Raw genomic sequence first — 15,103 nt, 5'->3', positions numbered from 1 at the left:
AGCATTTACAGTTGGAATGCTTTTAATATAGAGTTCATGTACCACTGAACCCTCAGATACTAATCCTCCATGTTGCCCTCCTGTTTCTCCTCAAGGCTTTAGAGGGAGAAGTGTGCCGTCTCTCACAGTCTCTGGAGTCTTCTCTACTAGAAAAAGGAGAGATTGCCTCTCGTCTTAACTCCACACAAGAAGAGGTCCAGCAGATGAAGACTGGCATTGAAAAGCTCCAGGTCCGCATCGAGTCGGATGAGAGGAAGAAAAAGAAGATGGGAGAGCTGCTCAAAGGTGATTCTTAACATCCTTTGAAATGACGTAACCTCTTGAGTTTTTTGAATTGGTGTTGGCCTAATTGTGACTCTTCTACCTCTCTAGCTGCCCAGAGGAAGTCTGACTCACTGCAAGATCGCATTGATGCCCTGGAGCGAGAGAAGGAGGAGGAAGAGCAAAGTCTAGAGGAAGCTGTACTACAGGTATTCTGTTGTAAACATGTATATGTCTAAAAAAAAATAACCACTATGTCTGTCTTACATTGTAATGGCTCATTTTTACCATTGCTAGGATAAAATTCACACGTATGGTTGGATTGATCAAGGGTCAACATTTGTTTGTAATAAATGCAAATGTTTTATGCTCTTACACAGGCAGAAACAGCCAAAGCTGAGCTGGAGGAGGAAAGGGAAAAGGTGCATTCATATGTCTCTGTGTTTGGCTATCTGATGTCCTTTGCTGTGTATATGGGATGGTTTCTTTATGTTCAAATAGTAAAATACGATAGTTGTAAACCAAGCAATATATTAATCAGATTTCTCCTTCCTTTTTCTATCATGTTTCCTTTCTATCCTGATTTTCTCCTCCACCCTTGGCTTGTCTCCTTTCACAAACTGCTGTCAACCCTCACCACCTCCTGATCCTCAGGTGGAGGAGGAGAAACGAGAGCTCAGAGAGAAATTATCCGAGCTCTCAGCCACGCTGGACAACCTGAGATCTGAGAAAGAACGCATGGAGAGAGAGCTGAAGACAAAAAACAGAGAGATAGAAGAACTGAAGGCCGCCAAGGAGGAGCTGGAGAGAGGGTTGGAGAAGGCAGAGGTAGATAGAAGAGAGGAAGGGGAAAGACAGAAATGCAGGGTAGAAGAGCTGGAGAACGAAATGAGAGAGGAAGCGGAGAAGCAAACGAGACAAGTGGATGACCTCCAGGCACAGCTGGAAGCCTCTCGGCAGAGAGAGATCTCCCTTGAACAAAAGGGTGCAGAAACAGAAGGGGCGAAAGAGAGGATGCAGTCTCTGCTGGTAGAGATGGAGAAAGAGAAAACGTGTCTGCAGTCTTCTCTGGAGGAGTGGCAGACAGAAGGAGAGAGGCTCCGCTCTCAGGTAGAGGATTGGGAGAAAGAGAGAAACAACCTGAGGACCAGTATTGAGGCTTTGGAAGACGAAATTAAGGAGCTTAAAACACTCCTAAAAGCTAAAGAGGAAGAGAGAGAGATGCTGGAGAAGGAGGCAGATCAGGGACGCGCCTCAGTAAAATCCGTTTTGTCTCTAATGGCGGAGAAAGAACAGATAGAAGAAGAAAATAGAAGGCTGGCAGAGGAAAAAGAGAAACTGCACTCTACCCTGTTTTCAGTGGAACAAGAGAGAGGTAACCTGCGTGGCACGCTCACATCTGTAGAAGAAGAGAAAGGAAAACTGGAGCAAGCGAGGGGGCTGTTAGCTGATGAGAGAGAGAAGCTCCAGTCTAGCCTCTCCTTGATCGAAACGGAGAAACGTGACATGCAGCAAACTCTTCATTCATTAAAGGAAGAGAAGGAAAGAATAGAGGCGGAGAAACAGAAGTTTGAGGTGGATAAACAAGAATTGCAGTCTTCCCTCTCTTCGATTGAAGTTGAAAGAAATAATCTGGCTTCAGCCCTTTCTTCACTGGAACAAGAGAAGCAAAGAGCAGAAGAAGAGAAAGAGAAACTCACAGAAGAACAAGAGACCCTTCAGTCTACAGTTGCCTCTATGGAGAAGGAGTTGGAAACATCCAAGTTGTCTGCTTCACAGCTTAATGAGCAGGTACACACATATGCACTCTGAAATAATCCATTTCACCATGCTTCACCAGCGTTAAAGGATAATCAGCAGTTTACTTTTACTTTGTGTCGCCTTTAATCCTATTTAAAAAAAAAAAAAAAAAGAAGCTTTAATCCAGCTATTTCTCTGCCACAGTCAGTCAGTCAGCAAAACGGGTTCAAAATGTCAGTGAAACCAAGCTGTTCTTAAATCATTCTATAAACAACGGCAGCCTTGAGTGAGATTATACATTCACAGGCGTTCATTTGGAAAGTAAAATAAAACTACACTGGCGTCCTTTAAGCAGGGCTTGTGTGGGCCTAGTTGACTGTCCAAATTGCCAACCACTCAGCATGTATCCAAAAAAACTAATGCATTTTAGAATTATCACATGACATACAGTATTTTCACATGGCTAAAAATCTTACCACTTTCTGTCTACCCATATCAGGTGTCGGAGCTAACATCTCAGGCTGCTCGTCTGTCTAAAGAGAGGGACTCTGCCCTGAGCAAGATGAGTCTTTGGATGAAGACCTGCAAACAGCTGGAGCACGAGAAGCAAGAGATGTTAAACCGCTCAGGTGTGGAAACACATTTACACATAATTCTAACCGACTAGAATTCTCAATGGATACAGACATCCGTGTGTGTTTTTAAATAAAAATCCAAATTAATCCAAGATCTGAATAATTCCAGATAAAGGCTAATACTATGAAAAGTATAGACAATGAGATAATTATGCTATATATATTTCATGCTACTTCTGATTTGAAATAGGAGAGCTATGAAAGAATTGGTCTCAGTGCTAACATGCAGTAATCATTCATCAAAATGACTTGAAAAGCATAATGAATAAAAACATGTCTGACAAAGTGGACACAGAACAAAGAGTCATTGGAGAGGAACTCGGGGCTGTCTGTTGTAAACGGTCAAACATGGCAATTAAATTAAAGAAGGAAGGTGCAGCTAAGTAATGTTACCATGGGCCACGTTTTTGTTACAGGTGACAGAAAGAGCAGCGAGGCAGTGCAGACTGAGGTGAACCAGCTGAAGGTGGAGGCAGAGAAGAGAAAGAAGGAAGTGGAAGACCTGGAGACTGCCTTGCAGCAGAAGAGGGTGGAGGCAGAGGAAAAAACTAAGGAGGTGGAAGAACTTGAGGCTGCCCTCGATGGAAGGAAGAAGGAGTTAGAAGAGAGAAACGGAGAGCTGGAGGCGATGAAGAGCGAGTTGGATGAACTAAACAAACTCCTGGAGGAGAAAAGCAGCGAGGCAGATGAGAGCATCGAGAAATACTGCAGCCTGATGGTTAAAGTCCACAAACTGGAAGAGACCAACGATGCACTGACGACCCGGCTGGAGCAGCTCACTGCTAGCCAACATGCTAACGAAACTAACATCCACTCTAGCAGCACTGACGGTACTCACCGTCGGCGCTCGGGAAGGAAGTCCTCTTCCAAACTTCAGGAAGAAAAACTGGATGACAACACTGAGAACATGGCTCCTTCAACACCACAGAGGTCACCTCAGGGGTCTTCTTCAGTGAAACGGGCTCACCGTGACATCAGTAATAAGGACAGTGCCCAGGAGGCCCTGCACAACCTGACAAAGAAGATCAAAGCCAGCACAGCGACTACACCCAAACCAAGAACTGAACAGGAAGAGGAGGAGTTCAGACCAGAAGGACTTCCTGAGCTGGTGCAGAGGGGTACGTGTTGGCTGGTAATCTAATGGAGCCACAATTGTAGTTCACCAACATTGAGGGGGGGGAAAAAAGCACCTGTAGTTTGTGTTCTGTGCCGATGTATTCGTGTGAGTCCTAGTTTAGCAGGCTGGCCTCTTACGTTAGTGGGATACTGTGTGATTAGCTTGTAACTTAGATGGAAAATGTAATGCAGTTGCACAGAAATGATAAATCACTGGATGGAATACTAGTTGGCAGAACAAAGCAATCATTTAAAAATGAGTTTCATTCTCCATAGCTTAAAAAAAAAAAAAAAAATGAAGTCATCGTTTTGTACTCTCATAGGTTTTGCTGATATACCTCTGGGGGAGGCCAGTCCGTTCATCGTGAGGAGAACGACAGTGAAGCGCTGCAGTCCTCGACTGGCTGCCAGACAGACTGTATCTGCATCTGACGCCAAGGTGAGCAGCACCGACCATCTCACACACACACACTAGAGTGCGGATCGGGCCACATTTTTCTGTCCGATCCTGGCCCGCGTCCGACAGAGCAGTAACCGAGCCCGTCACAATTAAAATCTCATTTTTTTTGACACATGACACATACGGTTGTTTGTGTGGAAATCCCGCTTTTATTAAGCAACTGTAGGAAGGCATTTGGAAATGTCAACAGATGAGCACATCCGCTCACTCGGGGCAACAAGTGCGCGTTAACACAGGCGCGCACCTACATAATAAGCTTTTTTAAATTTAAAATGTTGAATGCCTTATCGCGCTGATGTGGCTGAGCCTGACCCGAACAACATGTGCCATCAATCTCTGACAGCCAGGAAATGGGGAATCATGTTGCTGTGTTATACAATATACTCTTTGCACAGTATAAAGCAGAGTATTGTGAACAATGTCTGCCTCCAGGCGTAGTACAGAAAATGAGGACAGAGATGAATAGATCTGAATGCGAGCTGCCAGTATCGCTGTAGCAGGGTGTCTTCCTGACTCCCACATTTGCTTCAGTCGGCTTAACCGGTCAAAAAAAAAGTTTGTTTTTCTTCGTCACTGTTGTATGACTGTCTTTACATGTGTTTAATTCCCAAATTCACTTCCTACTTTGTTGTGTTTTTCTCTTTCATTTTGTCATCTGTCTTTTCTTGCTCTTCCTCCACAGGCTTTGGGCTCCATACCTTTCCAGAGTCCCTCTGCAGAGAGCTTCAACAGGAAGTGTCTCTCCCTGAGTAGTGAGGAGAAACCTATGCATGGTTCACCGAGTTCACACACGATTTCAGAGCAGAAAGAGAAACAACAAGAAGACAACTGTCACGTCCAGTAGATTGATGTGTGTGTACACACACACACACACACATGCAGTCTTGCACCTGTGATTTATTGGTAGAAATATGCACATGGACACTCATAGATACACAAAATATTAACACTCCACTTTATTTTTTCTTTTAAAGACACTTAACGTTAGAGTAAGGGAAAAAAGTAAACACTTAAGATGCACCCTTTCTTTTTGGTGGTTTGTGTGTGTGTGTGTGTGTGTGTGTGTGTGTCATTTTCTTCCAGGTAGCTTAAACTCATGAGAAATAAAATCAATCACTAACCCAAATAAGATGATGAGGCAGGTTAAAGACTTTTCTTTCATTGCACTATTTTTCATCATGCTCTTCTGTTTTGTAAGCGATTAATGATGAAACGTTCTCTTGTATCTGAATTTGTAGTAAACCACGATTGTTTCGTGAGGCCTCTGAATGTAAACCAGCTATGTTTTCTTCATGTATTCACTTTGTAACAGTATGTGTCTTCACCACTGACTCACTGGTTGTACTTATTTTCTTTTGTAGTGGTGTGTGTGTGTGTGTGTGTGTGTGTGTGTGTGTGTGTGTGTGTGTGTGTGTGTGTGTGTGTGTGTGTGTGTGTGTGTGTGTGTGTGTGTGTGTGTGTGTGTGTGTGTGTGTGTGTGTGTGTGTGGTGTGTGTGTGTGTGTGTGTGTGTGTGTGTGTGTGTGTGTGTGTGTGTGTGTGTGTGTGTGTGTGTGTGTGTGTGTGTGTGTGTGTGTGTGTGTGTGTGTGTGTGTGTGTGTGTGTGTGTGTGTGTGTGTGTGTGTGTGTGTGTGTGTGTGTGTGTGTGTGTGTGTGTGTGTGTGTGTGTGTGTGTTCTTCAACTTTGTACATAGACGATGATATATAACCGCTATGGGTCATCCATCTATTAGTCCTGTAACATGTCTAATGGCAGCTGAGATTTTGTAGATTTTTTGCTCTGCCTGTTTTGTATTTTCTAGATATTTTTCATGAAAACTTTTTTCTTTCCTACTAGTCTTTGCAGCAAATGTTGAAAGCAGATCTAAATTTTTTAAGTTTCTGTTTTTTATTTAGGTATAGTTAAATGTTATTGATCATTGTAAATAGTTAATGATGCCAAATAGTTCATTGCCCTTTTTATACTAAACCTTAACAGCTTCGTAGCTTGTGTGGTCTCTTTGTTGCATATACATGGGTGTCTTGTCTTTGCTATTATTTGATAACTTTTGATAATATATAGGAAATTACATGAAGCACGAGTATAGATAGACTTTTATTGATCCCAAAAAAAATGGGAAATTCCAGTGTTGCAGCAGCAAAAATATCAGACACACATCACACATACAGAATATACATGAAGTAAAAGGATACAATATACATGAAATAATAATAGGATAGAATATAAGAACAAATAGTTTAAAATATCTATAAGTTGGGAATAAAAACTGTACAACTGTTTAAATAGTATTTATAAAGCTGTAGGTAAACAAACCTACTGTGCAAGTTGCAATTAGTGCAGTTTTGTTGTCTATGAGTCTTATCTGTCACTCAGTGAAGAAGTGTTAAATAATTTGATTGCCTGCGGCAGGAATGATTTCTTGTATCGGTCCGTGCGACATCAAAGCTGTCGGAGCCTCTTAGAGAAGGTGCTCCTCTGTTGGACCAGTGTGGGGTGGAGAGGGTGGTCGGGGTTATCTATGATAAGATAACAGTTTGTTCAGTGACCTCCTCTCCACCACAGCTTCAAAAGTGTCCTGTTTGCAGCCAATAACGGAGCCAGCCTTCCTGATGAGTTTGTTAGTCTCTGTCGCTGGCTCCGATGCTATGTCCGATGTATGTATGCAGCTGTAATGCAAGTACACAGTACACTCTGCCACCACAGGGTGGAGAACCTGAGCCATATGGAGAAAAGATGTTGGGTATGAGTGTACAGTAGTGTGCAGCGCTAATATTTTTTATCAGTGTGACTGTCAGTGCAGGATACACTTCAGGCTGGTGGAGGAAAATATCTAATGAGGCAATTGTATATAATTCCTCTGATTAGAAACTAGAATATAGTTAGACACTGATTTAAAAGTGTAACGCATAAATTCAGCTCAAGCACCTGTATATAATGTATGAAACATTGGGGTTTATTAGTGTTTTAAGCCCCCAACGTCTCCTTCCAGACAGCGCTGCCTGGAAGGCACTAGGATTAGGCTAGGGTTAGGTGCCTAGAAGTCGTTGGGGGCTTAAAACACCATCGGGCGACATTGGGCCAAAATGAGCTTCCAGTTCACTAAATCACCAAAAGGTGGTGTTGGTGAGGATATACCAGCTGCTCTCAGCCCTTTATTTGTCAGACACCAAATTTCAAAACGCACCTTATTAGAATTTCCTTTTCAAATAGACCCACGTTTTCTCGCTGCACAGGACGGCCATCCATTGGTGAATGTAACATTTCTAATTCAGGATTACATTTCAAAGATAATGTTTCTATAGCACAAAAACAACGGAAGTGTCCCACAGCTTATGCCATTAAGTGTCCTTCATGCTGACTGGCTGTGACAATACAAACACATGGGAGCTGTGGTTGATGTGAAATGTCAGAAATGATGAGTGCGAGTTTCTCTGGGTAAACCTTTACGATGCGTCTGAGGGACACTGCTTTGGATCAATAACATTGATCTTCTCCTCTGGTGCATAGAGCATGGCATTAGAGTTATTAATGTGCCGACCTTTTGACCTCTTGTTTTACTGTGGCTGTGTAAGGACACATTAAGATGGGGACACAATAGATGCTAATCAGTTTCTTCTTGGAGCATCACTGAGGTTTTTACATTCACCTGGTTTGTTCATTTGCTCTCATATATTCCTCTTTCTTTACTGACTGGCAGTGAGTGAGGGGGCAGCAGGGCGAGCTGGGTTATGGGAACAGAGAGGAGACGACACAGTCACACACCTCAGAGCGGATACTGTCCTGCTCTGATGTCTCTGGCTGGAGCTGTTAGCGGAAGCTGCAGTGCCAGAACCAACTCTGGACGAGGACACGGGAAATGAGGGGATGGGTTCGCTGAGCTGTGTTATCACTGGCACTCGGACTAGAGAGTGTATGTTTGTGTATGCGTGTGGGTGTGTGTCTGTCTATAAAACTGACAGACTGACTGACCGTCGATCCCCCTGCTGTATGCATGATTTGTCCCATTCTTCACCCGGCAACACTGTGTAAGCAGCAGTTTTCAGGGCCAGAGGAGAGTCACTGACAGGAAGTGTCGACCAGTTTGTATGAACAGGACAGAGGGGAAGAAACAAAAAAGAGGAGTTTAACTGATGGTAGTGCATTTACAGGGGAAACTTTGGTATTTTTTAACCTGGACCCCATTTTTCCATGTTTATGTGATGTGATGACTAATGGGGTCAATAATTTGGGAAATTGGTCCAGTATTGAGCGAGAGCCCTGCAGTCAACAGCCACAAAACGGGCTGCAATTTAATCCTATGGGTTAATTACGCACCATCATTGTACACCCACTAAAAGTGCTGTGTTTGCCACTGATAGGTTCAGATTGTTATTATGTGTCTGACTACATTATAGAAAGGACACCACAGAGAGAAAATGTATTTCTTTCTTTTTCTAACTAAGTCTCCCTTACAGAGAAGTCTCTGTGCTGTCTTGCGGTGGTGACTTGACCCGCATTGTCGAAATCATCAAATATTCAGCCATGACATTGAACATCTTTTAGATAACACTGAGCTACACTTTCTGTACTCCAACACAACAAACTCTTCCCGAGACTCCTCAATCCAACTCTCATTCCTCTGTCTTACGGCAACAAGTCAGAACGAGCCTTCTCCACACACATTTGGTTAGACACAACTAGGGATGCACCGATCTGACTTTTTCTGTCCCGATACCGATGCCTGGGCTTTCTTTATCTGTCGATACCCGATACCGATCCGATGCCGTTGTTGAATTAATAATACACTGTATACCTTCCACCTTATACCTTCCTTCCACCATGTGGAAGAGACTAAAGGCACCACACTTTCCTAACTAAACATTACTTTCCTAACTAAGACAAAATAACATAGATGTAATGTATTGAATTCTTATTTATTTGTACACTCAACTCTTCCAGCATGCGACATACGTGCGAGAGGGAAAAAAACTAACAAAACTGGACAGGTATTTTGTCAATATCGGGACCGATACCCGATCTTAATATCGGATCGGTGCACCCCTAGACAAAACAACAAATGGACCGGATCAAGAGAAAGGTAAAGTAAAACATTTGTTTCTCTGTAGGGTCCTTTCCATAATCAGACATTTATAATAGAAATCTGAGCCTATCAGTGGAAAAAACAAGCTCTTTTAGTGGACCCACATTGACGGTGTGTAATTGCCCCATAGGATTTAATTGTAGCCCTATTCACGGCTGCAGGCCTGCTGGCCTCTTTAGGACAACCTGTGCCATCAGGATATGTATGCTGCAGGGATGTCACATGAATGTATAAATTGTTATATGACTATTAATACAAAAGAAAAAAACTTTTGGCTTTCGAAAATTGTTCTCCCAAGTCTTGGCAATTAGGGGAAACAAAAATAAACACAGTAACTAACACAAATAAAAAAACTATTTAGTTTTTTTTCTCCAGAAAAGTCCATAGGCTATCCAAAAAGTTAGTTGTGCCATCTCCAATGCATTTCCTGTCTGCTATTAGACATCAGGAGGCCAAATTACACTCATTTATACATCCAGGGCTGCCTGAATAACTTGCAGCTCTGCTCTGAGAATCTATTTATATCTAATGGTTACATTTACACTATTTTGGCTTGTTCGTTCCAGGTTGTAACAGCAAAGTAACGGCTGTGTAGCTGTGGCAGCAGCTGCCACATTGCGGATGAAAACACCAAAGAAGAAGAAGATAGTCAAGAAGACAGCCTTTGATTGGTCGACAACATTCTGGAGTCAAGATGGCCGAAATAACCATTCAGTTGTGGACTTATCCTTCTGGAATTATGTGCAAAGTTTCTGAAAAGACACTGCAGTTCCAGTTGACTTCTGGTCTTTTTGGCTTTGTTAGGTGTGCATGTGATGGGTCGGTATGCTTACAGCCAAACCAACACCTGGCATCTGTGGCAGGTTAAATGAAGCACATGTCCTGTTGAGGTGGTGAGAAAAGAAGACTGTGGGTCAGTTTGTGTTGTCTGGCTGCTGTCAGGGGGATGACCTGCCAACATGTCTGAGTCCTCTGTGAGAGGAGACAAAATGGCTGGAAACCAATGGAGAGAGGAAGAGAGAACAGAAAATGAGAAAGGATTGCAGATTGAAAAATAATTGATAAATTACTAGATTGAAGAATTCTTACATATGCATATTTTTAGATACAAATGAAGAGAAAACCTGCCTGACCATGTTGGCTTGACTTCACACTAAGCTACAGCATACAGGATTGCCTCCCTGCACACGCCTCCTCTTAGATGGAAATATAATGTTCAATTACATACAGAGTATAAGCTATTTTTAATAACCGGTGTCCCCAGGCTGCTTTTTTACAGCACCTCTCTAGCAAAGAATGGCCTCCATATGCACAGAGCTAAAAACAAAACCCATTAAAATAAAACCAACATAAAAGCCACTAGACGCTTCAGTTCATCTGACTTCTGTATTTAAAAATGTTTTCAAACATTAACTCACCCCAGGGAAATTACTTTCAAAAATGTGTGGTGAAAATATAAAGCTGCATGTGGCAAAAAGGCAAAAAAGCTAAATAGCAGTGCTCTCTACTCCACGAAGCTGCTTGTGAGCTTCCTGTGTAGTTAAGTTATAGGGGCATTTACTTGACAAAACTAAGGATTTGCAAATCATCAGCTGGTTTTTAGATCTTATAATAACAGAAGAACTCAGGAATTTTACTGTTACACTCGCAATAAATTATGGGTGAAGTAACTTTTACAGTGACTATTCTAAAAGATGGGCAAAAATAATGGGTAGCCTGAATTTCAGAAACTGTTGAATCCAATATTTTGATGTGGCAGGATGGACTGGGGGTCAGTGAGTGTAGTGTAGTTGCTCCTTAAAGGGGCAATTCAGTCTGATTTTAAGATCTCAGCTGCTGATACTTATTTATTCATGGTGTTCAATGCAAAATGACATCACCAGCAACATGTCTTTTCAAATACAATGTCTGGATTACTGTGGATTATCCACTGGCCTCACTGATAACAGTTTTAGAAGTGAGAAAATAGTGTAGTTAATACTAAAAACTGCCAATGCTTTTTGTTTTGTTTTTGTAATTTGGGTAAAGTGACCCCTGAAGGTGTCCTGTCCTAGAATAGAATACTGAGCATGTGATGCGGCCCAGTAGGGCAACCTCCCAAAAGCCCACACATAAGACCAGAGGATGGACAAGGTACCTGGGCAAGCAGCTACTTAGTGGCATAAATGAAGAAAATGCAAAGGTGTTTGCATGTCACATGTACTGTATATAGAAGCATGTGCCTTTCTTGAATTTTAATTTATTTCTGTTTGACTGCAACAAGGTACTCATTTTTACTTTACTACTACTTTTCAACCCCTCCAGACATGCAGTAGTTCAAGATTTTAGGAATTTTAAATATTCTTATTTTATTTCTTGCCAAGAGATAAGAATATCAACGCTACTCTCATGTCTGTACGGTAAATATGAAGCTACAACAAGCAGCTAGTTAGCTTAGCATAAATATGTGCTCTATCAATGGAGAAAATATCATGGTGCAATGAGCCAGTGTACTGTATCTGTCTGTGGATTCTGGTATGTACTTCCTGCTTTGATAACTTTACCTCATGCATCATAAGACCTGCTACCACTGGCCAGTCACACTCATCAGACCACTCTATCATTCAGGAAGTTTAAACTCTAAAAATTCCTCTATGGTTCACTGGCTGTGAACTGTGTGAGAGAAGAGAAGACACTGACCAATGTGCTTCCAAATAGTGGTGAGAATGAGTTGGTCATTGCATGTCTTTAAAGCCCCTGAAAACTGGACTAAATGTTACAGAATATTTCTCTCTACCTTTACATAGTCATAAGGGACATAAGGGAAGGGAAAGTTTGAAAAAACATCATTGGTTATTATTTAATAAAAAATTAAAAACACTCAGCTTATCTACTCCATCAGGACTGTGTGGGTGTGGTTTGGTCAGATTTGATTGACAGTGACTGAGATGTTAATTCATATGCTGATAAATTGGTGTGACAGAGTACACTTCTGACCACAGTCATCAGTTATGCTGGATGGGGTCAGAGTTACAACATAATTTAAACTTTTAACCAGACAGGGTAGTGAAACACTGCTTTTCAGTTATTCTTTACGTGTTGCTAATATTAGCATTTAATCTGCAGCATTTACACACAATGCTGCAGTATTTAAGTGTTTTATATCACTGCTGAAGTATGATGTAATTCAACAATTTTGTGTAATGGAGATGGAAGCGCTCAAGCTCTTTCTTCTTTTGTTGTCTGGGATTTTCTGTGAGGTCGGCAGCAATTACTGTACTAAAATGTTCATAATATGCATATTCTCTTTTGGATATACAGAACCAACAGCAAAGGTTGAGCACTTTTAAATAAGACAGCAAACAGAAAAATAATTGACATCTCGTATATTTTCAAGTCAGAAATCATACAAAAATCTTTGTTACATTGTGTTTAGATTAGCTCTATAGACAGTATTATTACAATGTGTTCTCCCAAACTCCCATCAGTGTAGAAACACTCTACAAGTAAAAACATACAGTTTAGAAAAATACAGTTTTCATAATCATAAAAAGCATTACCTATCCAGCACATTAGCAGAAAATGAAAAAGTCTTTGCGTTAATTTAATTTTAGCACAGCTAAAAAGTATGATTGCGTAACAATGTCAGATGTTTGCTAACAAGATGAAGGCAAAGGCAGGCCAACCAGCCACTACACGGTGTAACGCCACTGCTGTTTTCATTCAATATTAGTACTGAACCATACAGACTGCTATGGTCTGCTATAGTGAGAGTCAAAACATCTTTAGGACTTTCCTGATGCTCCCTCACTCTTTCTATCAGTTCAATTAGGATGTCTAGGGGGACACATTGAAGACTCGCTAGAACGTCCAGTATAAGTAAAACAATAATTTCTCACATATACAAGTCAATTGGAACTGGAAAGATCAAATAATTGTAATTGTACTGGATTCTTGTAGCAAGTTTTCTGATTCATTAGGATTTGTACCTGCTGTTCTCAGTGTATAACTGGGACCATATAAAACTACAAGCTGCACCACAGACTTATTTCTAGTTTTCTCTGTCAATACATCATTACAGTTGTCAACCTAATCTAGCCGTCAGCTATAAAATGGTTTCATACTCCTTTTGTATGTCGGTAATAATCTAAGGGTTAAATTGTCTTGCTTGGATTGTTCACACTGCTCTCTCTCAGCCCTGGGTTAAGTGTCAGTTAGACATGTACCTAATGTTACCTAATGTTAGCCCCGTTTCACACTGGCAACTTTTAGCCCAAGGCTTAGTAGTTTTTCAGGGGATTACCCCACAAACTCGGGGTTAACCCTGCTCTAGAGCATGGCCAGCTAAGTTCAGTGTGAAAAAGACTTTTGTGTGTCACTGTTAACCCTGTAGTTGTTGTTACAGTAATGCCACATAACTAAATCAAAGCCTTCTGATTGGATGGAATGGATAGCATGTTGTTACATTCAAAGGCTGTTAAATCAAAGTGCATTTTCAACGGCAGGTGTACACACATGGGCATTAAAACTGAATTTATTCTTGTACTACATTGGAACTTTCATGGTCTGTCAATGTGCAAATCCACATCTGTGAATCAAAAATCAACAATGTAAACACAAATTATTTGATTTTTCCACTCTTACTCTTAAACATGTCCACAGCAAATTGATTAAAGTAGAGATACAATGTTCTCCAAGACATCAAATGTACATATGACAACTGACAATGACAGATAGAGATCAGATACATGTCTTTGTAATTCCAGAGTTGTTGCAAGACATTTTGTATACCATAACCACACATTTGGTAGCACCACTCGGAGAAGGAATTCACTGTGTTATATTATAGCAGCTTTAAGTTAGTCAGCAGAGAGTAAACTGAAGCATTTGCTGGAAGAGTAGTAACAAAATGTATTAGAGGTTATATGATACTTCCCAGAATATGTGAACACGTTCTGCTTCCAGACATTAAAACAGATAAAACAGTCAAGCCTGTAACAGTCTTTTTCTTAATCCGCTGAGCCATATACATGATATTATTATAGGAAACACAAAGTATTGGATGCATTTGGCCACATTTGGATCCAGGCCAGTAGAACATCATGAGTGTGAGCAACTGTTTTGTTGGACTGGATAAACACCAACAGCATTGGGCTTATAAAACACCTCATTTTCTTCAGTTGAAGTATACACAATTGTTACTGATAACACATGAATAAGTAGGAACATTTGTTAAATCAGTTATCCACCACACAGTGTGTTGTGCTTTGACTTGGTTTGGCAATATAAAGAGTTTAAGGCACAGCAATGGTTCGACAAATCTCCTCAGTGCTCTAATTTCTTTTTAAACTACATGCAGAATCAGAGAGACACAATTTCAACCATATCCACCTTCTTATTCTTCACAACTACGAAATGCCTGTTATCAAAACCAAAATGTTGAGGTGACAACATTATAAAGAGATCTAAAGTAAAAGTAAAGACTTACTACGATACAAACAACAGGACTGTAGGTCTAACGTGGCAGCCACTGGAAACCACTGTGGTCAAACTTGTTTGCTTATTGGCTCTGATTTAAAGCTACACAGCCTCCAGTTTAAGGCCAAGATAGAGACATAACTCTCTACTGTTTGAAGGGTGGCACAAAGTTGTACTTTGAAATTACTGATTTGTTTTTTAAACACAACTGTGAAAAGTTTGAAGGAAAAATGCGCTAAAAGTAAATCAAAGTATGTACTGTATGTGTAACAGTACTGCTTTTAAATATTACAGTGGTTTCTGATAGTGATTATAAGTTACTCTATAAAATGGGCATAGTGAAAACAGAGAAAA

At 40.9% G+C, this 15,103-nt stretch overlaps 1 protein-coding gene across 4 annotated transcripts in view; it reads left to right on the top strand.

Moving 5' to 3' along the window:
* Nucleotides 1-15,103, top strand: part of cenpf (centromere protein F) — a 37,206-nt gene that overhangs the window by 13,845 nt on the left and 8,258 nt on the right. For 3 of the 4 annotated variants that reach the window (XM_035999387.1, XM_035999388.1, XM_031314256.2), the window contains exons 31-38: nt 96-285; nt 373-470; nt 642-683; nt 916-2,052; nt 2,501-2,630; nt 3,053-3,754; nt 4,076-4,191; nt 4,895-5,206. In XM_035999387.1, the coding sequence (XP_035855280.1) occupies nt 96-285; nt 373-470; nt 642-683; nt 916-2,052; nt 2,501-2,630; nt 3,053-3,754; nt 4,076-4,191; nt 4,895-5,056 (2,577 nt within the window). In that variant the 3' untranslated portion in view covers nt 5,057-5,206. Of the gene's footprint in view, nt 1-95; nt 286-372; nt 471-641; nt 684-915; nt 2,053-2,500; nt 2,631-3,052; nt 3,755-4,075; nt 4,192-4,894; nt 5,207-15,103 lie in introns of those variants that run through there. The other variant, XM_031314257.2, reaches the window with a different exon arrangement.

The sequence above is a fragment of the Sander lucioperca genome, chromosome 3 (genome assembly GCF_008315115.2).
Source record: "Sander lucioperca isolate FBNREF2018 chromosome 3, SLUC_FBN_1.2, whole genome shotgun sequence".
Classification (NCBI taxonomy): Eukaryota; Metazoa; Chordata; class Actinopteri; order Perciformes; family Percidae; genus Sander; species Sander lucioperca.
Note: the sequence above shows the minus strand (reverse complement) of the source record. Positions and strands in the feature narration are given on the sequence as shown.